The sequence below is a fragment of the Mobula birostris genome, chromosome 24 (genome assembly GCF_030028105.1).
Source record: "Mobula birostris isolate sMobBir1 chromosome 24, sMobBir1.hap1, whole genome shotgun sequence".
In the NCBI taxonomy this organism is placed as follows: domain Eukaryota; kingdom Metazoa; phylum Chordata; class Chondrichthyes; order Myliobatiformes; family Myliobatidae; genus Mobula; species Mobula birostris.
Window position 1 is genome coordinate 13634062 of NC_092393.1, and position 26850 is coordinate 13660911.

A 26850-nucleotide genomic window follows, 5' to 3' on the forward strand; every position below is an offset into this window, starting at 1 on the left:
GTGTCAAGATCTTTGAGGAACTAACCTGGCCCGAACATATCTATTTAGTTATAAAGAAGGCAAGACAGCAGCTATACTTTATTAGGAGTTTGAAGAGATTTGGCATGTCAACAAATACACTCCAGAACTTGTATAGTTGTACTGTGGAGAGCATTCTGACAGACTGCATCGCTGTCTGGGATGGGGGTGGGTGTGGGAGAGCTACTGCTCAGGACTGAAAGAAGCTGCAGAAGGTTGTAAATCTAGTTGGCTCCATCTTAGGTACTAGCCTACAAATTACCCAGGATACCTTCAGGGAGTGGTGTCTCAGAAACGCAGCATCCATTATTAAGGACCTCCAACACCCAGGGCATCCCCTTTTCTCACTGTTACCATCAGGTAGGAGGTACAGAAGCCTGATTCAGGAACAGCTTCTTCCCCTCTGCCATCCGATTCCTAAACTCTTGGACACAACCTCACTTTTTAAATATTTCTGTTTTTTTGCATGTTTTTTCAATCTATTCAATATACGTATATTGTAATTGATTTACTTATTTATTATTATTATTTTATATTATTATTATTTTATTCATCATTATTATTTTTCTCTTCTATATTATGTATAGCATTGAACTGCTGCTGCTAAGTTAACAAATCTCATGTCACATGCCCATGATAATATACCTGATTCTGATTCTGAGCAGGAATTTTTTTACACAGCCTGAAAACTGCACAGCACTTAAATTTAAAAAAGTGATATAAAAGGAACCTCCTTTTCCAATATTTTTATTATTAATTTTACATATAAAAATACAGAGTACAAGAAAAAAATATCAATACATTATACTAAATCGTATATAAAGACTCCTTACCCTATATTCATACAGATTAATTCATAACATTGAAATATAGTAATTTTATTATATAAAGAAAATCTAACCCACTACCAAGACCGAAGCTGATTAGTAAAGAAAAAAAGGGGAAAAAAATTATTAGTCATCATCTGTGCTTTAACAGCAAATCAAAGGTTTTGAAAATAATTCAAAAAAGATCCCCAGAATGTTTGAAAGTCTTGGCTAGATTCAGAGATTGAACATCGAATCTTCTCTGAATTTAAACATCACATCACATCACGTAACCATTGAGCGTGAATAGGAGGGGCCGCATCTTTCCATTTAAGCAAGAGCGTCCTTCTGGCCATAAGAGACATAAAAGTCAAAATGTGCAAGTCAGATGACTCCAAAATAATATCCTTTCCTCCAACAATACCAAATAAAGCAGTCGAAGGATTCGGCTTAAAGTTTACTTTGAAAAGTATCGAGAAAGTTTGAAATACTTCTTTCCAATATTTTCCAAGACTCGGACATGTCCAAAACATATGAATGAGTGAAGCTTCTCCATTATTACATTTATCATGATACGGAGATATATCTGAATAAAAATGAGACAACTTATCCTAATGCCTCCAAACTGATGGCGTGAACATTGACTTCTCTAACTTCCGTTAATGCCTCACCTCCTCTTCGTAACCCATGCATTATTTATTTATTTATTTATTTTCTCTCCCGCGCTCTCTCTCTCTCTCTCTCTCTCCCTCTGACCCTCTCACTATACTCCTTGCCCATCCTCTGGGTTTCCCCCCCCTTTCTTTCTCCCTAGGCCGCCTGTCCCATGATCCTTTCCCTTCTCCAGCCTCGTATCCCTTTTGCCAATCAATTTTCCAGCTCTTAGCTTCATCCCTCCCCCTCCTGTCTTCTCCTATCATTTTGGATCTCCCCCTTCCCCTCCCACTTTTAAATCTTTTACTATTGCATCTTTCAGTTAGTCCTGACGAAGGGTCTCAGCCAGAAACGTCGACTGTACCTCTTCCTATAGATGCTGCCTGGCCTGCTGCGTTCACCAGCATTTTTTGTGTGTGTTGCTTGAAATTCCAGCATCTGTAGATTTCCTCGTGACAACTTATCCTTGGTCACATGGGCCCTATGGACCACTTTAAATTGCAGGGGAGAGTGGTGGGCACATAACGATGAAGTGTTAACTAATTTAAAAATTTGATTCCAAGTTTCCTCAGAAATTGAAGTCTGTAAATCTTGTTCCCAAAGATTTTTAATTTTATCTAAAGGAACACCTCATTCCCAGCAGTATATTATAAATATTAGATGTAGATCCACTATAAAAAGGTATCAAATTAAAAATTACATCTAGTAGATTCTTATCAGGACTTTTAGGAAATGTGGTTATTTGAGACCGTAAGAAATCTCTTATTTGTAGGTATCAAAAAAAATGAGTTTCAGGTAAACTATATTTAGTTGACAGTTGTTCAAACAAAATTCCAGCTAAGCAGAAACAAAGGCTATGTGTGCGGGAGTATTTAAGTGGCTGCGCGGCAGTGCAGCTTAGAGGAAATATTTGGTAGGCTACCAAATGTTGGAGAGGACATAGTAGGACAGTCAAGGAATAGCCTCAGAATACAAGGACTTCCCTTTAGAACAGAGATGAGGAAGAATTCCTTTCACCAGAGGAAAGTGAATCTGCCGAATTCATTGCCACAAACAGCTGTGGAGGCCAAGTTATTGGATATATTTAAAACGAGGGTTGAAGTGTTCTTGATTGGTAAGCATGTTAAAGGTTACGGGGAGATGGCAAGAGAATGGGTTGGAGTGGGAAAATAAATCAGCTGTGGTGGAGCAGACATGTTGGCTGAATGGCCTAATTCTGCTCCTTTGTCTAATGATCTTAATTATTGTGTTATTAAGTATTAAAACTTAATTCTGTATTTTCAGACCTTGGTACATAGTTAGGTGCTCTTCAATCTTATGGAAATTATTTTATCTGTATTTTTCCAAGTTTATTCCATACGTTTGCCACAGAAGCTCCACAGTCCCCTTAATGCAGCATAGATCTTAACACCTCACCTACATTTTTTAAATGATAGAGTGAAGATAGATTAGCAGATTATCAATGATGTGCAGTGTTCCTTGGTCTTTGAATGTAATATGCACTTTAAATTAAAATACAGTGGTAACTTGATCAAGTCACCGAGAAACATATAATATGTTTAATATGAGATAGTTATTTTCAGGATTTATCATTAGCATGTAGTGGGATAAATTATTGGTAAGCCAAAACACAAATAAATGCATGCTAATTTTTGTTTTCCTCCGGGCTTTTCTTCTACCTTGCTACAAATTTAGTGATGTGTTGTGGTCGACTTTATGGAAACTTTTGATTTATGTATCATAGAATTGTAGGCTCTTTTTGTTTTTCAGAGCTCATTTTTATAGTTGTTTTGACTTAAAGAACGCCAAATACTTTGATGTGATTCCGTAGTCCAAAAACAAGTGCGAATGCTTATTTAGAAGTTTGCAACATTGCCTTCTAACTGCATGTGCGTGGAAGGCCTGGGAGCTCAAACCACAACAGGCAGAGCGCGCCGCTGTCATGGCGACCGCCGCTTGAGCGACAGCCGCAGAGCGCTGCTATGGTGACCGCCGTCCGGCGTTGTTGTGGAGACGTCGAATGAGGGACAGCCGCGCTGCCACCATGGAGACAGTGGGCTGAGTGACAGTCTCAACCGCCGGACCGGCACCAGCGCTGAACGCGAGTGGTTTCAGGTAAAGGGAAAACAAACGCTCCAATCACGACGGGGAGGAAACGTCGGCGACGCCGGCTCTGCCTCCTCACTTCCCGTCCTTTGTTTCCAAACACCGCGAGGCCTGGGAGCGGCCTACACAGCCTGGGGCTGGAGTGAGTGAATCAGCGAACCGGCGAAGGGGGGTAGCCCCGCGTCCGAACAGCTCTGCGAACCAGGTCGGGCGTCCTTCAATCGAAGGCTACGTTAGCCGTTGGGCGAGCAGTGCTTGAGGTGGAAAGGAGGCCCGGGGCGAGAGAGTGAGAGGGGCGACGGCGGTGTTCCCCTTTGTTTGGAACAGCCCCCCATGTGGACAAGTCGTTTATCGTGATGTTGATCTCAGACCCTCCCGGGCAGACGTACAAAGGGGATCCGGCAGAGTCCCATCCTCTGTGAAACTCTGCCAGCCTCCGCTGCTCCGCTTCAGGCCGCTCTGCAGTCGGTTACAGTCCCACCGACAACCTCTGCTAATCTAAGTCTAGCCCTTCAGCCTTCATTGATGAGACTTGAGGAAGGTAATGTTTTGATCACACTTTGCAGTTACCGTATTCGTATGCAAACGCATTACATAATATTGTATCTAACTGCAATAACAAACTCTTTGTTCTGGTTTACTTCCTAGTAAACTAATGTGGGACTAAATTGCCACGAGTTACGGTGCGTGGGTGAAGATGTGGCTACTTGTGCCTTTTGTCATAATCTTACGGTTGTGTCAATCCCACCCCCGTTAGTTCACGATGCGATTTTACTTGTTCCTCACCGAACTCTTGAGTAACTGACATTTCCTATTTAAATTCGGAAACAGCTCTTTAAACATGTTAGCTTTGACTGAATCATGGCTATAGTCATAAGAAGAAGATATTTCTCAGTTAGACTAAAGGATCTTGCCTTATGTTAATAAAACCCAGTGTCCAGTGGAAACGTTATTTAAGAAAATAAGCGCAAGAAGGTTTCAGGCCCCCGGAGTTTATAACTAAGTTGCTGATTCACCGTTGTCACGATGTACTTTAGGATGCGGACTAACAAATTCACTTTCACTGACGGTAACAGAATAATCAATGTGTTTATAAATGCGAGATTTTGATAAAGCATTAGGATTTTCCTGCTTCATTAGCAATTAAGTTATAATTTTATCTGATACTGTATTATTTGTTACATTAAAACAATTTTTTATAAGATTTCACCGGATCAAAACATGTGAAATCCCCCTCTACCTCACAGGCACCTCGCTGCAACCAAAACCTTTATAGAAGCATTTTCATTTCCTGCCTTAGCACTGCACATGCACTTGGTGTCTGTTATGAGATCACGTGTGCTGTCTTGTTCCATCCACTTAGGATGTGGCTGTTCTGTGTGTTATGGTAATTAGCAGAAATGAATGAGACTGTGCATGCAGCTCTCACTGAAGCGATGGGCTTTGTGTCTTGATGAAGCTGCTCATAAGGACAAAGGATAACGCCTTGGCGATGTGTTTTTGTTTCACAGACCTCCAGTTTAAGTGTTTGTGATCTCCACATAATTCCCAAAAATGGATGCGAAACTTCTGAATCCAAACTGAGCAACTCACTGTCTGTTCCTTCTTTGTCTACTATGTTCTGCTTTTAGTATTGGTGTGGACAATGTGATGTGTAAAACAGATTGTTAGCTTCCATCAAATTTAGTGTAAGGATTAATTGGGAACATGGAGTTTGGTAGGAAATGTTTCATCCTCTTGTATTCTTTTTGCAGATGTTTCTGGTTGGACTTGGACATGGACATGATTTGTGAAAATGAATCAATTCTTATGCATAGTTTTAAATTATATTTGAATCCAAGCAATTGTTAAATTCAAGATGAAATGCAATTTTGCATAATATTGATTAAGTCAATTTAAAATTTCTTGTATCGTACATAATTACAAAGTAGTCTCAGTATAAATTAAATATATTTTCATGGGTCTTCTGTATCTGAACCACAATGAATATTTCACTCTTCATGTATGTATTGAACTGATGAAATTTATACAGGGGCAATGTGACGGAGTAACTGAAAATATATGAATAGGGAGGTTGATGATGGGCATTTAATAATTACTGATCTCAGTCTTTAAAACAAAATTTAAAATTATTCCCATTGACTTTCAAATATGTGGATCTGACTTGAGAGGAGTGAATATTAAGGAAATTAGAAGGGAACAAAAAAAGTTGCTTTCCAATAATAATGTAACTCAGTTTCAGAAATGAATACAGCCCCATTTAGATCCAGAGCTCTCTTAAAATTGCTTCCTTTTCTTAAGATGCCCTGCTCCATTTCACAATACATTCGACACTAGATGTCAAAGATATAGAAAAAAAGATCTTTTAAGGAAAACAATAGCTTGGATCAGTTTTCTTTGAACAAAAGCACTGAGTTATAGCTCTGCTCTAAAACTTGAGTGTTCAAATTTAATTGACAGTCCAGTCTGCAATGTCAAAGTTCTTCAGTCTTTGAAAAGCTCTGCAGTTTCAAAATTTGGATGAATGGTGAACCATGATGTAACTTTTGAAAGGAGTGGAGCATTCTTGTACTTTTTATTTTTACTGTAAAATAAAAAATAAATTGCATTTTGTCTTATCACTGTGAAGATCTCACTGTGCATTTAAAGGCTGTCATTAGTTTTCCAAATTGATTAGTTGTAAATAAGTGTATAAGAAGTGTATAAGGGGGTTTCCAGGATACATTGTGACATTAATGCTGATTTGTTTTATTGGTTCATCTGTTTACTGTATGATTACTGTGTAATTTTCTAGCTTTTTTATCTATTTGTATTATTGGTTCTTTTGTAATTATTTTAATTAATAACAACATCCTTTTTTTATTTTATTTCTCCTAAAAAAAAAACAGAGTGAAGCAGAGAAATTCCTGTAATGGAGTCAGGTCAGGACCAGGCTGAAAGGTTACAAAGCAGAAAGGATGACTTAATTAATTTCAGCATCCCTGTGGATTATTCTGCCGATTGCACAAGAAATCAAAGAGAAGGACTACAGGCAAATGATCCTTTAGATAGTGGGACCGTGGATACCCAATTCAGCATGTGTAGTAAGAACACACCTGGTGACTTGGAGACCAACACTGTACCTCTGACTGACAAGGTTCACCTGGATGATGCAATCTCAAGTACTACAGTTACTGTCTCTTACGTTAATCGGCCCCACCTGTTTTCTTCCCAACGGACACTACAGCATTCCTTGCATGAGCAACCATTACCATCACTCTTTATTCCATCTGTTTGTGTACAGTCACAGCAGATGTTGTCAGCACCTACCAATTTTGTTGACTCGTCATTTGAGAACTCTGTTTTAGCACAGCCTGGTGATCTGGAATCCATTAGAAGAGGACTTGAAAATGGAATAGACTGCAGCACTGTGAACCCCCACAGACTAAAGGCACTGGACCTGGATTTACCTCTAGTGGCGACCACTGTCCGTGAATCTAATAGTCCACTTGAAAAGAGATTAAATGTGAGAGAGGACATTTTGTATGAACAATCAAGTGGTTCTTCTGATGTGGAAATACTGGACTCTGTATGTCAGTTTTCCAGAGCAATGGGTCAGGAAGGTAAGTGGAGTGACTCTGCCAGTTCTGCTGAAACTCTTGTTCAAAACTCAGAAGCACTTGCAGTGAAACTGACTGAGTCAGAAAACAGACCAAACAGCAATGAACAGTGTGAAAGCAATAACCTGCTGGGCAGGATGGACCACTCTGAAATGCAAAATGGTGCTGGTGTCTTTGCTGGGATTAAAACTTCCAGCAGTCAACATATAGAGAAGAACCTTCAGTCCATGTGCAACTTAAACACACGTTACAAAGATCAGACCACAATGACAATAAAAACAGAAAATGATGAACTTTCAGAGGCAGCAGTGTCTGTTAATTCTGAAGAAAGCCTGAGTGGAGATAACTTTGGCAAAACATGTACAAATGTTTTGACAGAAGAGGAACATGGTGATTCACCATGTAAAACACTTTCCACTTCCACACATTTGTCACAAAGTTTAAGTGCAGACAGTAATGATTGGGAAGACACAGAGAGTATTGGGACCAACACATCATCAGGTTACAAAGTGGCACCAAATGAATGCTGCAGTGACATGTTGCCGAATTCTGAAAATGGTAGCAGCTATACTTCAGATAACAGTTTAGTACTCCAAACTGATAATATATCACAACAAAGTATGAAAGCTGGTGAGTGTTTACATGACCAAGAAATAGCTTTATCATTTGACCTAAAGAATGGAGAAATGCATTGTTCTGGAAAGGATGCTGTAGCCACTCCCACTCAGAATAATAGCTTGTTGCAAGCCATTTGCAGCACAGCAGATAATGCAACTTCTCCATCCAGTGGAGATCAGACATCAAATATTATAGTAACTGAACAGACCCCAAGTCATGAAAATAATTGTAGGGAATCCAATGAAGAAATTTGTGCTAATGATACAGATGATAACTTCTTTGTGGCTGAACCAATTTTGATCCCTGAATCGTCACAGATAGATAACAATGTACGTGAGAATAGCAGAAGTTCGACCTCATTCAATAAACAAATTCTTCCTACCTTGTCGAAGTCACCAGCTTCTGAAAGTAACCATCCTAAGATAAAGCCATGCTCTCTTGAATTGCATAAACTAAATGTTCTTGAAACTGAGGGGAAGTGTGATGTTCGGGGATATGTGTTAGACCTGAAAAGGAATAATGTTGCTTCAATGTCATGCAGCATTTCTATGAGTCTATCTTTATCCAAGTCTGGCAAAGGTATTAGTGGTGAAGAGGAGACAGAATCTGCTGAGAGCTGTGACAGTAAAAGTGGCCAGAGCCCCACTCATGATAATATATGCAAAGCCTTGTCTGTCCAGCCAGAGCAGCAAATCCCAAGCAGGAGAAAACAGACCTTTGTCACAAAGTATGAGGACAGTGAGTTGGTTTGCATCTCTGATGATGAAGTTGTTGATTGTTTGGTTGCAAAGACTGATTCACCACAGGACTGGAATCAGCCACAAGTTCGGGAAAATAAGAAGAAAAAGGCATGTCAGCAATATTTGAATCAGACATTTGAAGATCAACCACTCCAGAATGCTGAACCCAAACATTTTGAAAGAAAAATTCTGCCACCAAGACAAAGAGGAATGAGGCTGGAACAAATTGTGCAAAATATTGTCACTCAACCAAAGGCAAGAACGTCTAATAACCTTGGTGAGAGACTGAGAAGAAGCAAAGATGGATCAGTTCCTACTCCCACCAGGTTTCAGCCCCCGCGACATAAGTCATCTAGTTCCGTTGCAGGACAGAAGTCCAAAGGCTATGTTGGATCTCTTCCTTGCATCAAGGATTCCTCGCAAAAAACAAGTTCAGTATGTAAGATGCAAGAACAATGTGAGGCAAACCAAGAGGAAACCAGTACAACAGCTGTGGAGAAATTGAACAGAAATAAATCTACCTCTATTCCAGGTTCTTGCCATGGACGTGCAACAAAACTGAGCACTCCAGTTTCTTCCAGCAAATCTTTATGCAATGCATCTTCGTCTTCAAAGCAGCCAGCTGAAACCCACTGGGAGGGTCATAGTTCAGGAGGCAAACATAAGTTTGCCAAGCTTGATCTCAAATGTGTAAATGGGAACAGGAGAAAGCATTCAGGAAGCTCCAGGAATGCCTGCATGTCATCCCGGCCACAGTCTTCCCAGCCAAGAACGCAGGGCAAAGTAAGGAAGAGGGTATATAAATCAGCAGGTAAAAAGCGGCAGTCACAGCGGGGACGGCCCTCAATGGTCTTTGCTCCTGAAGAGCCTGAGATAAAGCTAAGAGCCTTGTCTCTTAAGGCTGAGGATCGTCGAGAAAGATATGATAGTTTTTCACCTTATGTTAGGGTAGAAGCAAAGGGTTATTCAGTGTGTACGGTAGTGAACTATTCGGAAGAGGATAATAATATTCTTAAACAAAAGAAACATTCCCAGCAGCAGTCACATGGTGCAGTTCCAAAATCATCTTGCATGACACTGGGCCCTGTAGTAAATGAAGCTACTCATAAAAACTTTCTAGTCTGCTGTCTTTGTGGCTTATCTGCAAATGCAATGGAGCAAGGTGATCTTTTTGGACCTTTCTATCCTAGGGGATATACATCTTCCAACAATCAGACTTTCCAATCTAAAGAAGTAAAGACTGAGCAAGCAAGCACTGTTGCCTCCAGCTCTACCTGTAATTCCATTAGGAATGTAGTAAATAAAACAACTGGACAAAACCAAGAGTCTAGAACGAGAGAAGGGACAATAACTCGTGGCCAGAAGCGTAGAGGTGTTGATGGCACAGAAGAGAGCTCAAAATGTTCAGAAAGTAAGAAGGGCAAGAATGAGCCAACTTTGGAAGAGTGGTACCAGCCCCCATTGGTCCCAATGGATGCTAATGAATATTGGATGCATGAAGACTGTGTGACTTGGTGTGCTGGTGTATTTCTTGTGAGAGGAAAGTTGTATGGGTTGTTGGAAGCTATCAGCGTTGCACAGGAAGCGGTAAGTAAGGCAATGAATTGTGGAGTATTCTACAGATTTTAATCACTTTGTTTCTGAAGTCCTTGTGAATGAATGAAAGATATTGCATCAACAGTAGAATGTTCTACAATCATATTCAGAATATTCAGAGAAAGAATATTTTTGTGCTACCTTTATTTTCATTGTAATGAATCATTTCTGTAGAGGGAGATCAGTTTTTAAATTTAAACTTGAGTTGAAGTGTTCAGAGAATCTTTTAGTGAGATTTTATAATCACCTTGCATTGCAAATTTACAGCAGAAATTCGTTGAGGCACATAGCATGGTTTGCAATTCCAGCTTGAAACCTTTACAAAGGCAAAAAGAGGAAGTCTTATTCTGTGGTTGTGATTAAAGTTTCACTTGTTTAACTGGCTAGTCATGTTTGATAACAGTGTAGCGCAGTGCAATGATATTTAAATGTTATTTCAAGGTAAATAATTTTTGTGTGAGAAAGTTATTGCTTTTTAAAGAGGGGAAATGAAAGGAGCAGTAACTATTTTTTTCCAGTTTCTTAAAACTTGATTTTTTCTGAACATTGTTGAGGGATAGATAAGCTTTGCGTGTTTGGTCAGCAACCCTTTTCTTGTGGTTCCTAGTTTTAAATGTCAAAGCCCATGTTGACCATTTGTATTGTCCCTTTCTCCATGATCTCTTTTAAGCAATGATCTTCTATTGCTTTTCTTCCCCTTTCCCACTCCTCATTCAATTGTGCCCAATTTTTTCAACCATCCCATTTATAACTTGAAACAAGGGAATCCAGAAGAATTTCTTAATGATTCCCACTTTCTCATCCTTAACTATTGTCTGAATTTGTAAGTTCCTGTCACAATTTACAGCTGCTGATTGTGTTAGAATTATATAATTTTTCATTTTAAGTTAACATTTTAGTGAAAGCCTCAAAGCATTGTAATTCTGGAAATACTCAAATTGACTACAGATATAATATCAGATTAATGTCCAATCAGCATATGCAGGTGCAGTATGTTTGGACAAGGCTTGATTTGGAGCGTATTGTACAATTTTGCAATGCTACTGCTAGTTTTGTAGAATGCAAGTCTGTTAAAGTTTATTCTAAGAATTTGTTAAAACAGTTGCTCTGGTTCCAGTGGAAATTTGATTGTAGTTAGTACAGGAAGTCACATGCTGATAAATCAGATAGTTGACAAGGCTTTGGTCTACAAGGTAGCTGTAATGAGACTTGATTGTATTCAGTCCATGTCACTGTAATGAAACAAGGCCACTAGCTCAAATTAGCCTCCATTTATAGCAGTATTGAAGTCCATTGTCATCAGTCCAGAGATAATTTTAAAATATCAAACTTGTATATAAAGGTTCCAGTAAGTGTGATTAGTTAACAAAAGCAGTAATGTTATTCATACTGGTTTTTTAATTTCTGAATTTCATAGTCATTATTCTGAAGGCTTGTGTTTCAAGCAGAGAGCTGAGTTTGATGTCTCAAGGTAATGTCCAGTGTAGAGGATATGCCCTAAATGTTGCATTTGATTGGAGTATTGTACCAGTGACAAAATGTATTTTTGCCTCCAGCTTTTAACTAACTTTCTTAAAAGGTCTTTGATTCCTTTGTTTCATTCTCCAGAGACACAGCAATATTTGCTCCTGTATTTATTTTTCATTGTACAGTTGCTTTTACATTTTTCTTTTGAAAAATATGGAAAACCTTGAGCTGGAAATGCAAGGGTCCACTATAAAGAAACTTTTGTTCTGCTTGTATCCTTCTATCAGCACATAAAGTGGGTTGTATATGGAAGTGATTTTGTGGAGCTACCAAATCCCAACCAGTTAAAGGGAATCACTAGCGCAGAAGTTTAAATATTTTGGTGGTGGATTTTAACTATAATTCAGAGTCAGAGACTCCAATCATGGGGTCTATTTAAACAGAGATTTAAGATTGGGTCTTTTGATTCCGTGCTGGGGATATTCCCAATAAAGAAAAAAGGGAAAGATGAGAAGAGCAGTAGTGATAGGGGAATAGACAGGAGATCCTGTGGACATGTACAGGTGGTATATAGTCTCCAACGTGCCAGGTCAGGGACATCTCAAATCGAGTCCACTACATTCTTAAGGGAGAGGTTGAGCAGCCAGAAGTTGTCGTACACATTGGTACCAACAACACAGGTAGGAAAAGGGATGAGAATCTGAAGAATGGATAGGTAGGAAGCTAAAAAGCAGGACCTCAAGGGTAGTACCGTATATTCCGGAGTATAAACTGATCAGAGTATTAGAGTATAAGCTGACCCCCCCCCCCCCCCCATTTTCAAGGGTGAAAAAGTGACTTTTTCATGTTACCTGTGTATAGGCCGACACCTTTTGTAGAGGTTTTTGATTTAACCAGAGAAGATCACAAGATCTCACATGCCGGTACTCAGCTTTGCTGGATTTGGAACCTGGAAATTTTGTGAACCAGTACCTGCTAAGAAAACAGGCCTACACATTGTAGAGCATTATTAGCAAATTCTTAATAAATAAATCAGGGAGGGAAATTTTGGATTAGGTCTCCAATGGTAAAGAATCCTCTGAAATGTAACCCCCGTGAAACCATTTAGTGCCCATCGTAATCTCATTAAAACATAACACAGAGTGGCGGGACTAGTACGTGTACTCAGTATTGAGTTTGCGACCACCATGTACAAAAGATTAAAACGAATGTGATATGACGCTGGCTTCAAGCTGAGGGTTGTTGATTTTGCTAAAAGAACGAATAATTCTGCAGCTGCTAAGAAGTTTGGTGTAAACGAGAAACAAGTGAGAGAGTAGAGAACGACAGAGGACACTCTGAGGGAAATGCCAAAGATGAAATGTGCAAACCGCGGGAAAACATGCCAGTGGCCGGAATTGGAAGAAAAAGTTTTAGAGTGGTGAATCACCAGCGATCGTCTGGATACATTGTTACCAGAGAAATGATTCGAGTTCAAGCGTTGAAATGGGACGAAAAACACCGTGAGGGCAGCGAAAATTTCAAACCTACGCGAAGTTGGTGCACCCGATTTATGAATAGACGTGATCTTGTGTTGAGACAAACAACAAAGATTGCTCAGAAAATTCCCGCAGGGTGTTGGTTATGTCCAAAAACACTGCTGGATGGACGAAGCGGATTGCTTGACGTGGGTTAAAGAGGTGTGGCGTCGACGCCCCGAAGGTTTCGGGAAAGAAAAGTTGTTACTTGTTTGGGACACATTCAAAGTGCACTTGTCAGGTGAGACAAAAGCATCATTCAAAGCTGAAAATACGGACATTGCAGTTATCCCCGGTGGTTTGATGTCCGTGCTCCAGCCACTGGATGTGAGTTTAAACAAACCATTTAAAGAATTCATGCGTCGACAGTGGAACGAATTTGACTCGAAAACAGCCAATAAATACGACCTGTCTTCCGCGTATTCGTTTTTCCAAAGTTGGCACCCTCTGTATAAGCTGACCCCCTAATTTTAGGACCAAAATTTAGAGCCAAATTCTTGGCTTATACACCAGAATTTACGGTAATCTCTGGCTTGCCGTCTGTGCCATGTGCGAGGTAGGGTAAGAATAGCTGAAGAATTGGTTCAGGGAGACAGGGTTTCAGATTTGTTAATCATTGGAATCTCCTCTGGGAAGGTATGATCTGTATGAAAGTGCGGGGAACATGAGGGAAACAATATCCTTGTGGGCAGATTTGCTAGAGCTGTTGGGGAGGGTTTAGAGTATTTTGGAGACAATGACCACAACTCCATGGCTTTTACCCTAGCCTTGGACAGGGATAGTAATGGGGAGGGGGGTATAGAAAAATATTTAATTGGGGGAGGCTGAATTATGCTACTAAGCAGGAACTTGGAGCATAAAGTGGGAACAGATGTACTTGGGGAATATTTAGGGAGTACTAACATAGGGTTCTGTATAGGTTCGTCTCATTGAGATAGGGAGAGGATGGTAGGGTAGAAAAACCGTGGTTGACAAGAGATGTGGAGCACCTAATCAGGAAGAAGGAAACATACCTTAGGTTTAGGAAGCAAGGATTAGACAGGGCTCTTGAGAGTTACAATTTAGCCAGGAAGGAGCTTACAAAGGGACTTGGGCAAGCCAGCAGGAGACATGACAAATAGGATTAAGAGAAACCGTAAGGCACCTATGTGAAGAATAGGAGAATGACTGGAGTGAGAGTAGGACCAGTCAGGGATAAAAGAGGAAACATGCCTGGAGTTGGAGGAGGTAGGGGCGGTCCCTGATGAATACTTTGCTTCATTATTCATCAGTGAGAGGGACCTTGACGAATGTGAGTTCAGCATAGAACAGGGTAATATTGCTGAAACATGTTGAGGTTAAGGAAGAGGATTTACTGGAACTTTTGAAAACCATAGGGTAGATAAGGCCCCCAGGCCAGTCAGGATATACCCCAGGTGAATATGGGCAACAAGGAAAGAAATTGCTGTGCCTTTGTTGATGACCTTTGTACCTTCACTGGTCAGAGGAGTAGTACCAGAAGATTGGAGGGTAGCAAATGTTATTCTTTTGTTCAAGAAAGGAAATAGGGATAATCCTGGGAATTATAGAGCAGCGTGTCTTACTTTAGTGGAAGGCACGCTATTGGAGAGGATTCTTAGAGACAGAATTTACAAGCATTCGGAAAAGTATTGTCGGATTAGGGATCATCAGCTTGGCTTTGTGAGGATCAGTTTGTGCCTCACAAGCCTGATTTAATTCTTCAGGAAGGTGACACAACAGATTGATGAAGGTAGAACAGTGGATTTTGTGTATATGGATGTTAGTAAGGAGTTCAACAAGGTTCTCCTTGGTAGATTAATTTAAAAAGTCAGGAGACATGGGAGCCAGGGAAACTTGGTTGCATGGATTCACAATTGGCTTGCCCGTAGAGGGCAGAAGGTGTTAGTAGATGGAGTGAACTCTGCCTGGAGGTTAGTGATCAGTGGTGTTCAACAGGGATCTGTTCTGAGACCCTTGCTGTTTGCGATTTTTATAAATGACTTAGATGAAGAAGGGGAAGGGTAGGTTAGTAAATTTGCAGATGACCTGAAGGCTTGTAGTTTAATGGATACTGTAGAAGGTTGCTGTAGGTTACAACGGGATAGTGATAGGATGCAGAGCTAGGCTGAGAAGTGGAAAATGTAGTTCATTCTGCAAAAGTGTGAAAAGATTCACTTTGTAAGGTTGAATTTGAAGGCAGAGTACAGGGTTAATGGCAGGATTCTTAGCAGTGGAGGAATAGAGGGATCTTAGGGTTCTATATCCACAGATCCTTTTTTACATTCCAAGAATCAATGAGGAAACAAATTATTCTTGATTTTAAATTTTGCTTGTGACTTCTGTCTTACGCATCCATTTTTGGTCCCTGAATATTTTCTTTCCACCTAATACAATATTGAGTACAAAAATTAAATTCCTGGTTTGTTCAGTAAAACGAGAGAGAGAGAGAGAGAAAATGAGAATGAAATTAATTTTTATATAGATGATATGCCACCAACAATTGTTGCTCCACACAGTGCTCTAAACAACCTTACTATACAGGTTGAGTGCCACTTGCCTGACGTCACAAATCGAAAATTCCACAAGACGCTGGGTAGGTTCCTAGGAAATGCACAGGTCTCTGCAAATCACAGATAATTCTGAGAAGTAACCTCATATATGTAATGAAAAATAGAAAAAAAACACTGCATAAAGCAAAAAATGAAGATCTCAACGGTGTATTGTCAGTGTCATAGTGAACTTATGCCACAGCAGTATGCTGAACGTGAAACAAGTAAGGATCTATTATAATGAACTGAAAATTGAAGGTAATTGTGAATATTCTGGGGACTAGTTGCAGAAATCTAAGAAAAGGCATGGATTACATTTTTAAAGTGTCTACTGATCACAAAAATCTAGCAACAGAACAAGTCTATGATGCTAATTGCTTTTTATACCTTACATAAAACTTAACAGCAAGTAAAATTCAAATACAGTGTACTGCAGCCTTTTAATCAAAACACGGCATCATAGATGGAGACTGAAAGCCTGGCATTGTTTGTTGTTCCATAGCTGATTCAGGTATTCTGTTGATGCTGCTGTGCTGCTTTTGTTACCCTGCACACATACTTTCATTTTATTAATGGTATCTAATAATTTTTACTGTTAACTACACAAGTGTAAGACCAGGACTGGCTACTGGTAGTGCATTAATTTAGAGTCGAAAATTATGGCAATCTCAAGCTATTTTATTATATATTGCAAACTCTGAAAGAATCTAAAATCCAGCCCCAAGTATTTAGGTTAGTGAACTCAACCTATATTTGAAGTTTTCTAGCTACTTAAACACGAGTAATTCTACAGATGCTGGAAGCCCAAAGCGCACACACACATAAAATACCGGGGGATCTCGGCAGGTCAGGCAGCATATATGGAAATGAATAAATAGTCGATATTTCAGGCCAGCACCCTTCTTCAGGACAAAGGAAGAAGGGTGTTGGCTCGAAATGTCCACTGTTTATTCATTTCCATAGGTGCCTCCTGACCTGCTGAGTTTGAGCGTGTGTTGCTTTAAGTTACTTATTGCCTCCTGATACCTTCTGGAGTTACAGTTGTAAAACAAATATGTTGTGTACTTACATTGAGGAATGCTGCAGAAAAATGGTGCAGTTACTTAAAATTTGATGAAAGCTATGTTTTTTTGAACTGCTACTTGTATGAAAGTCTTTTTAAAAATTGTGAATTGAACATAAAATTAAGTTGCATTGACAGCAGTGTAACTGCACTTCATTATTCCCTTTTATCGACCCAACATTGTGTGTGTTTATATAATACATACACAGAGCCTGAAGCTACATGAATTATTTAGCAAGCAATTGATTTAAAGATATTGGGCTGGATTGTGCTTTATTGTGTTCTGTAGGGAACCACTGTTCAACGTGTATTCCACTTTGGGGCCTGTGCAATGCAGTGCGGAAATACAGAGCTCTGTTGCTGAACTTGAGAAGGCCAGATTCACATAAGGCTAAGGGAGGTCTTCAGAGAGGTGCTGGGGTAGGGTGTGGCTTCCCTTGCTTGGGATCCAGTTGTCACATGTGGTCTGCTCTGCCTGATCGAAGGGTTATAACATGGAAGCCTTGACCTTTGTCCATCCAGCATGATCTAGCTCAGGAGTCCCCAACCAGCAGGCCACAGAGCATGTGCTACCGGGCCCCGAGGAAACGATATGAGTCAGCTGCACCTTTCCTCATTCCCTGTCATACACTGTTGAACTTGAACATAGGGTTGCCAACTGTCCCATATTTACCGGGACATCCCGTATATTGGGCTAAATTGGTTTGTCCCATATGGACCGCCCTTGTCCCGTATTTCCCCCGCTAAGGTAGAGCGTTCCTATGAAACCTTTGTGCCGAAATGGCATAAAGCGCAGAAGCAATTACCATTAATTTATATGGGAAAACATTTTTGAGCATTCCCAGACCCAAAAAAAACCTCACAAATCATACCAAATAACACATAAAACAGAAAATAACACTAACATATAGTAAAAGCAGGAATGATATAAAGTATAAAGTAGAATAAAATAAAATATAAAGTATAAAGCCTGTATGAAGTAGAAATAATGTAGGTACAGTATAGTCGGGAAGATTAAGCCAAAACCGATTTGTAGAAAAAAAAATCGGCGCGTACGGGCATGTCACACATGCACACACAGGTGCCTGGGCAAGGTTTCATGGTCATGGTAGTCTTTCCTGGGGTAAACTGAAGTGTCCCGGGATTTCACTGCTAATTTTGTCCCTTATTTGGGAGTGAGAAAGTTGGCAACCCTAACTGTAGAAGGCATGTTGAGGTGAGTTTATCCCTACTTGAACACCATCTCTCCCCCCCCCCCCCACCCCCGGTCTGCTGGTCTGCAAGAATATTGTCAATATTCTACTGGTCCACGGTGCAAAAAAGGTTGGGGAGCCCTGATCTAGCCCATTGATCTGGAACTGCTCCTGTAAATTTTGCTAAACCATGATGTTGCATTTTAGACAATGTCAACATTTAACCTTTATATTGGTGTAGATTCAGTGTTTCTTGTTTCTTTTATTACTTGGTTTTTACCAGTAATCTAGTTAACTACTTAGCCATATGGCCTAATGTGGAGCTCTGTGGAAACTGATGTAGTTTCTCCTCTTACCTCTGCCCCTTTATCCTCTCCCTGAATGTACAGCACTGTACCAAAACTCAGAATTAGTGTTATAGGGTCATAAAGTTGGATAGCACAGAAGTAGGACCTTCGGGCCACCACAACCGTGCTGACTGTTGCACCACCTGTAGCAACCACATTTATCTACATTGTGTTCCTTTTCTTTTATGCTCAAGTGTTTGCATGATGCTTCCTTACTAGTGAGAGTAACAGCCTCCACCAACTTTTCAGACAATGTGTGTGGGCATGCACACGTTTGTGCATGTGGTGAGAGGGAATCATCAAATGCCCTCTAAGCCTCCTACTTCTCATCTTAACCCTACCCCTTCTATTTTTACATAACACCATGGAAAAAAGGTTCTTACTATTTACTCATAATTTTGTATATCTTTATCAGACTGCCCTCACTTTCCTTCACTTGTGAAACAAACCCAGTCTATCGAACCTCTTATTATAACTGTAATGCTGCAATCCAGGTAGCATCCTGTTGAATCTCCTCTGTACCTTCTCTGGCATAATTGCATCTTTTTCTCTTGTTTGGGCTCCAAGAACAGCACACAGTAGCTCAAGTGTAGCCGAACTAAGTTTTTATAAGAGGTAGTCATGGGAGGCAGAGAATTGCCTTGGGTTAGTGGACTAGGCTGTGTTCAAGAACTCATCTGAGCACCTGAATGACTACACTAGGGATGTTAGAGATTTTATTACAGCTGTGGATGAGTGTGTCCCCACAAAATCATTCAGGGTTATCCCCAATCAGAAGCCTTTGAACAATGAAATTCAGAATCTGCTGAGAGTCAGATCAGAGGCATTCGAGTCCAGAGATCAAGAATGCTATAAGAGGTGCAGGTATGATCTCCGGAAAGCCATCTCTCGGGTGAAGTGGAGATTCCAGACTAAGCTGGAATCAATGAGGGATGTTTGACAGCAGTGGCAGGGTTTGAATGACAAAACCTCCTACAAAGTTAAATCTTGTGATGTAGGGTACAGCAGAGCTTTGCTTCCAGGTGAGCTCAGTGCCTTCTACGCTCGCTGTGATCACCAGAACAAGGAGGAACCACTGTATACCTCCATGTTCCCTGATGATCCTTTGGTCTCAGCATCTGAAGATGATGTGAGAGCGTGTTAACCTGTCTAAATGGCTATTGCCCAGTGGCACTTACATTCACAGAGATGAAGTGTTTTGAGAGGATGGCATTGAAGCGTATCAGCTCCTGTCTGAGTGACGACTTCGATTTGCTCCAATTTGCCGACTGAAACATCCACTGTATACTTGTTGCTATCTCATTTGCTCTTCACACAACCCCGGAACATCTGGACAGCAAAGATGCATACATCAGGATGTTTTTTTTTAATCAATTACTGCTTGGCATTTAACATTATCATCTCTTCTAAACTAATCAGTAAACTCCATGACCTAGGCTTCAATAACCCCATGTGCAATTGGATCCTGGATCTTTTACACCCCAGTCAGTTCGGATTGGCAAAAATATCTCCTTCACAATCTCCATTAGCCTAGGAGCACTTCAGGGTTGTGTACTTAGCCACACAGTCATGGGTGTAAAGCAAGGGCTACAACTCCAACAACACATACAAGTTTGCTAATGACACCACTGTTGTGGGCTGTATCAAAGGTGGTGATGAATCAGCATACAGAGGGGAGATTGAAAATTTGGCAGAGTGGTGTAATAACAGCAACCTCTCACTTGATGTCAATAAGTTAGTAGACTTCAGGGGAGGGAAACCAGAGGTCTATGAATCATTAATCATTGGAGGATCAAGGGTGGGGTGGGTTAGTAATTTTAAATTCCTGGGTATTACTATCTCAGAGGACCTGTTCTGGATCCATAATATGAATATAATTGCGAAGAAAGTACGATAGCACCTCTGCTTCCTCAGGAGTCTACTGAGTTTCAGCATGCCATCATAAACCTTGGCAGACTTCTATAGAAGTGTAATGAAGTCTACTATAAGCCTATGGACTCTCACAGCTACCTGGACTATTCCTCTTGCCACCCTGTCTCTTGCAAAAATGCCATCCCCTTCTCACAATTTCTCCGCCGCGTCTGCTCTCAGGATGAGGCTTTTTATTCCAGGACGAAGAAGATGTCTTCCTTTTTTAAAGAAAGAGGCTTCCCTTCCTCCACCATCAACTCTGCTCTCAAACACATCTCTCTCACCCCATCCTCCCACCACCCCACTAGGAACAGGGTTCTCCTTGTCCTAACCTACCACCCCACCAGCCTCTGGGTCCAACATGTGATTCTCCGTAACTTCCGCCACCTCCAATGGGATCCCACCACCAAGCACATCCCCCCCCCCCCCCGCTTTCTGCAGGGATCGCTCCCTACGCGACTCCCTTGTCCATTCATTTCCCCCCACCCACCATCCCTTCCCACCGATCTTCCTCCCGGTACTTAGCCTTGTAAGCGGAACAAGTGCTACACATGCCCTTACACTTCCTCCCTTACCACCATTCAGGGCCTCAGACAGTCCTTCCAAGTGAGGCGACACTTCACCTGTGAGTCGGCTAGGGTGATATTCTGCGTCCGGTGCTCCCGGTGCGGCCTTCTATATATTGGCGAGACCCGACGCAGGCTGGGAGACTGTTTCGCTGAACACCTACGCTTTGTCCACCAGAGAAAGCAAAATCTCCCAGTGGCCACACATTTGAATTCCACGTCCCATTGCCATTCTGATCTGTCTATCCACAGCCTCCTCTCCTGTCAAGATGAAACCACACTCAAGTTGGAGGAACAACACCTTGTATTCCGTCTGGGAAGCCTCCAACCTGATGGCATGAATATTGACTTCTCTAACTTCTGTTAATGCCCCTCTTCCCCTTCATACCCCATCCCTTTTTTATTTATGTAATATATTTTTTAATTTTCCCCTTTTTTTCTCTCTTTTTTTCCCTCTGTCCCTCTCACTATAACTCCTTGCCTGTTCTCCACCCTCTGGGCTCCCCTCCCCCCTTGTCTTTCTCCCCAGGTTTCCCGTCCCATGATCCTCTCCCTTCTTCAGTCTGGTATTCCTTTTGCCAATCAACTTTCCAGCTCTTAGATCCACCCCTCCCCTCCTGTCTTCTCCTATCATTTTAGATCTCCCCCTCCCCCTCCCACTTTTAAATCTCTTACTTCCTCTTCTTTCAGTTAGTCCTGACGAAGGGTCCCGGCCCGAAATCTCGACTGTACCTCTTCCTATAGATGCTTCCTGGCCTGCTGCGTTCACCAGCATTTTTTGTGTGTGTTGCTTGAATTTCCAGCATCTGCAGATTTCCTCGTGTCTGCATAATGAAAAGTTTGCTGACTGGCTGCATTACAGCCTTGTATGGGAACACCAATGCCTTTGAGCAGAAAATCATACAAAAGGTAGTAGATTCTGCCCAATGCATCACGGGTAAAACACTCCCAACCATTGAGCACGCCTACGTGAAACATTGCTGTAGAAAATCAGCATCCGTCATCAAAGATCCTCACCACCCAGGCCATTCTCTTTTCTCACTGCTGCCATCAGGTAGAAGGCACAGGTGCTTCAGGACTCATACCACCAATTCAAGAACAGTTTCTACCCTTAACCATCAGGCTTTTGAACAAAAGGGGATAGCTACATTCATTTAAGGACTTGCCTTGTTATTTCCTGCATACTATTTATTGTTATTTATTATCTACATTTGTACAGTTTGCTTAGTTTACAGTTCCTGATGTTTACAGATTCTGTTACAATTAATGTTCTATAGATTTGCTAAGTGTTCTAAGAAAAAAAGAACCTCAGGGTTGTATGTGGTGACATGTATGTACTCTGATAAATTTTACTCTCAGCTTTGAATTTTATAAAGTTGTAAGATGATATCTGAGTTCTTCTGTTCCATCCCACAACTGATTTAGTATGCCTCCTTCACTACCCCCTTCACCTGTCCTGCCAATTACAAGGATTTATGAACCCAAAAGTTTCTCTGTTCATCAACACGTTCTAAGTTCCGGGCACTTTTTGTGTCCTATTTTATCTTTACACTTCCAAAATACATCACCTTATGTTTTTCATTAATAATTTCCCTTTGCCACTGTTCTGCCTAACTTTCCACTGACGTATGCCGTGCTGTAGTTTTAGAGAACCTTCTTCATAATCCATAGCACCACCATTTTTCATGTTGCCTACAGAGTTATTAATCAGATTTCATAAGTTCCCATCCAATTCATTGTTTATCACCGACGTCAAGAGTCGCTGCACCATTCTGTACACTAATGGTCAGTCTTCCAATCAGAAAAATAATCCTCCACCACTATATCTGCCTCCTGTTACTAAACTAATTTTAATTTTCCTTTGGCATGGATCCCATGTGTAACCTTTTGCACTAGCCGTCATGGTTGGTGGGTAAGTTGATGGAAAAGATCCTGAAAGGCGGGCAGGATTTATGAATATTTGGAGAGGCATAATATGATTAGGAACAGTCAGCAAGGCTTTGTCAAAGGCAGATCGTGCCTTATGACCCTGATCGAATTTTTTGAGGATGTGACTAAACACGTTGATGAAGGAAGAGCAGTAGATGTAGTGTATATGGATTTCAGCAAGGCATTTGATAAGGTACCCCTTGCAAGGCTTATTGAGAAAGTAAGGAGGCATGAGATCCAAGGGGACCTTGCTTTGTCGGTACAGAATTGGCCTGTTTATAGAAGGCAAAGAGTTGTTGTAGACAAGTCATATTCTGCATGGAGGTTGGTGATCAGTGGTGTGCCTCGGGGATCTGTTCTGGGACCCCTTCTCTTCATGATTTTTATAAATGACCTGGATGAGAAAGTGGAGGGATGGGTTAGTAAGTGGGTTGGGGGTATTTTGAATAGTGTGGAAGGCTTTCAGAGGTTACAGCGGGACATCAGTAGGATGCAAAACTGGGCTGAAAAGTGGCAGATGGAGTTCTACCCAGATAAGTGTGATGTGGTTCATTTTGGTAGGTCAAATATGATGGCAGAATATAGCATTAATGGTAAGACTCTTGGCAGTGTGGAGGATCAGAGGGATCTTGGGGTCTGAGTCCATAGGGCACTCAAAGCTGCTGCGCAGGTTGACTGACAGTGCATTGGCCTTCATCAACCGTGGGATGGAGTTTAAGAGCCGAAAGGAAATGTTACAGCTATATAGGACCCTGGTCGGACCCTACTTGGAGTATTGTCCTCAGTTCTGGTCACTTCACTACAGGAAGGACATGGAAACCACAGAAAGGGTGCAGAGGAGATTTACAAGGATGTTGGCTGGATTGGGGAGCATGCCTTATAAGAATAGGTTGAGTGAACTAAGCCTTTTCTCCTTGGAGTGGCGGAGGATGAGAGGTGACCTGAAGGAGGTGTATAAGATAATGAGAGGCATTGATCGTGTGGGTAGTCAGAGGCTTTTTCCCAGGGCTGAAATGACTAACACAAAAGGGCACAGTTTTAAGGTGCTTGGAAGTAGGTACAGAGGAGATGTACAGAAACAGGTGAATTGATTATGGGGAGCAAGGACATGGCAGACCAATTGAATAATTACTTTGGTTCTGTCTTCACTAAGGAGGACATAAATAATCTTCCAGAAATAGTAGGGGACAGAGGGTCCAGTGAGATGGAGGAACTGAGCGAAATACATGTTAGTAGGGAAGTGGTGTTAGGTAAATTGAAGGGATTGAAGGCAGATAAATCCCCAGGGCCAGATGGTCTGCATCCCAGGGTGCTTAAGGAAGTAGCCCAAGAAATAGTGGATGCATTAGTGATAATTTTTCAAAACTCGTTAGATTCTGGACTAGTTCCTGAGGATTGGAGGGTGGCTAATGTAACTCCACTTTTTAAAAAAGGAGGGAGAGAGAAACCGGGGAATTATAGACCGGTTAGCCTAACGTCGGTGGTGGGGAAACTGCTGGAGTCAGTTATCAAGGATGTGATAACAGCACATTTGGAAAGCGGTGAAACGATCGGACAAGGTCAGCATGGATTTGTGAAAGGAAAATCATGTCTGACGAATCTCATAGAATTTTTTGAGGATGTAACTAGTAGAGTGGATAGGGGAGAACCAGTGGGTGTGGTATATTTGGATTTTCAAAAGGCTTTTGACAAGGTCCCACACAGGAGATTAGTGTGCAAACTTAAAGCACACGGTATTGGGGGTAAGGTATTGGTGGACAGGAAGCAAAGAGTGGGAATAAACGGGACCTTTTCAGAATGGCAGGCGGTGACTAGTGGGGTACCGCAAGGCTCAGTGCTGGGACCCCAGTTGTTTACAATATATATTAATGACTTGGATGAGGGAATTAAATGCAGCATCTCCAAGTTTGCGGATGACACGAAGCTGGGTGGCAGTGTTAGCTGTGAGGAGGATGCTAAGAGGATGCAGGGTGACTTGGATAGGTTGGGTGACTGGGCAAATTCATGGCAGATGCAATTTAATGTGGATAAATGTGAAGTTATCCACTTTGGAGGCAAAAACAGGAAAACAGATTATTATCTGAATGGTGGCCGATTAGGAAAAGGGGAGGTGCAACGAGACCTGGGTGTCATTATACACCAGTCATTGAAAGTGGACATGCAGGTACAGCAGGCGGTGAAAAAGGCGAATGGTATGCTGGCATTTATAGTGAGAGGATTCGAGTACAGGAGCAGGGAGGTACTACTGCAGTTGTACAAGGCCTTGGTGAGACCACACCTGGAGTATTGTGTGCAGTTTTGGTCCCCTAATCTGAGGAAAGACATCCTTGCCATAGAGGGAGTACAAAGAAGGTTCACCAGATTGATTCCTGGGATGGCAGGACTTTCATATGAAGAAAGACTGGATGAACTGGGCTTGTACTCGTTGGAATTTAGAAGATTGAGGGGGAATCTGATTGAAACGTATAAGATCCTAAAGGGATTGGACAGGCTAGATGCAGGAAGATTGTTCCCGATGTTGGGGAAGTCCAGAATGAGGGGCCACAGTTTGAGGATAAAGGGGAAGCCTTTTAGGACTGAGATTAGGAAAAACTTCTTCAGACAGAGAGTGGTGAATCTGTGGAATTCTCTGCCACAGGAAACAGTTGAGGCCAGTTCATTGGCTATATTTAAGAGGGAGTTAGATATGGCCCTTCTGGCTACGGGGGTCAGGGGGTATGGAGGGAAGGCTGGGGCGGGGTTCTGAGTTGGATGATCAGCCATGATCATAATAAATGGTGGTGCAGGCTCGGAGGGCCGAATGGCCTACTCCTGCACCTATTTTCTATATTTCTATGTTTCTATGTCAGGAGTAAGTTTTTTACGCAGAGAGTGGTAAGTGCATGGAATGGGCTGCCGGCAATGGTGGTGGAGGCGGATACGATAGGGGTCTTTTAAGAGACTCCTGGATAGGTACATGGAGCTTAGAAAAATAGAGGGCTATGGGTAACCCTAGGTAATTTCTAAAGTAAGTACATGTTCAGCACAGCATTGTGGGCTGAAGGGCCTGTATTGTGCTGTAGGTTTTCTATGTTTCTATCTTGGACTTTCTTCTTGAAGTCCAACTTCAACTGTACTGTCCTCATCAAATGCTTAGTTACCTCTTCAAAGTTTCTACTCACCACCCAGGTCATGCTGTTTTCACATGCTGCCATCAGGTAGTAGGTGCAAGATCCTCAGTACTCATGCCACCAGGTTCAAGAACAGTTACTACTCCTCAACTATCAGGCTCTTGAGCAGAAGGAGTAACTACACTCATTCTGTTTCTGGTGTTCCCACAACCTATGGTCTCACTTTAAGGACTCTTTATTTGTTATTTCATACTCGTTATTTATCGCTATTTATTTACAAACCCCATTTCCAGAAAAGTTGGGATATTTTCCAAAATGCAATAAAAACAAAAATCTGTGATATGTTAATTCACGTGAACCTTTATTTAACTGACAAAAGTACAAAGAAAAGATTTTCAATAGTTTTACTGACCAACTTAATTGTATTTTGTAAACATACACAAATTTAGAATTTGATGGCTACAACACACTCAACAAAAGTTGGGACAGAGGCATGTTTACCATCGTGTTACATCACCTTTCCTTTTAATAACACTTTTTAATCGTTTTGGAATTGAGAATACCAATTGTAGTAGATTTGCAATTGGAAATTTTGTCCATTCTTGCTTGATACAAGATTTCAGCTGCTCAACAGTCCGTGGTCTCCGTTGTCTGATTCTCCTCTTCATGATGCGCCATACATTTTCAATAGGAAATAGATCTGGTCTGGCAGCAGGCCAGTCAAGCACACGCACTGTGTGTCTACAAAGCCATGCTGTTGTAGCCCGTGCAGAATGTGGTCTGGCGTTGTCCTGCTGAAATAAGCATGGACATCCCAGGAAGAGACGTCGCCTTGATGGCAACATATGTCTCTCTAAAATCCTAATATACGCCTCAGAGTCAACGGTACCTTCACATACATGCAACTCACCCATGCCGTGGGCACTGTTGCACTCCCATACCATCACAGATGCTGGCTTTTGCACCTTTCGCTGATAACAATCTGGATGGTCATTTTCATCTTTGGCATGGAGAACTCGACGCCCGCTTTTTCCGAAAACTAGCTGAAATATGGACTTATC

At 41.4% G+C, this 26850-nt stretch overlaps 1 protein-coding gene across 4 annotated transcripts in view; it reads left to right on the top strand.

Annotated features, from left to right (window-relative positions):
• Positions 1 to 3381: 3381 nt before the first annotated feature.
• The window catches only part of LOC140187344 (uncharacterized), a 184558-nt gene continuing 161089 nt past the window's right edge, over positions 3382 to 26850 (top strand). For 2 of the 4 annotated variants that reach the window (XM_072242551.1, XM_072242550.1), the window contains exons 1-2: positions 3385 to 4125; positions 6473 to 10128. In XM_072242551.1, coding sequence (XP_072098652.1) covers positions 6496 to 10128 — 3633 coding nt within the window. In that variant the 5' untranslated portion in view covers positions 3385 to 4125; positions 6473 to 6495. Of the gene's footprint in view, positions 4126 to 6472; positions 10129 to 26850 lie in introns of all 4 variants that reach the window. The other 2 variants (XM_072242548.1, XM_072242547.1) reach the window with 2 other exon arrangements.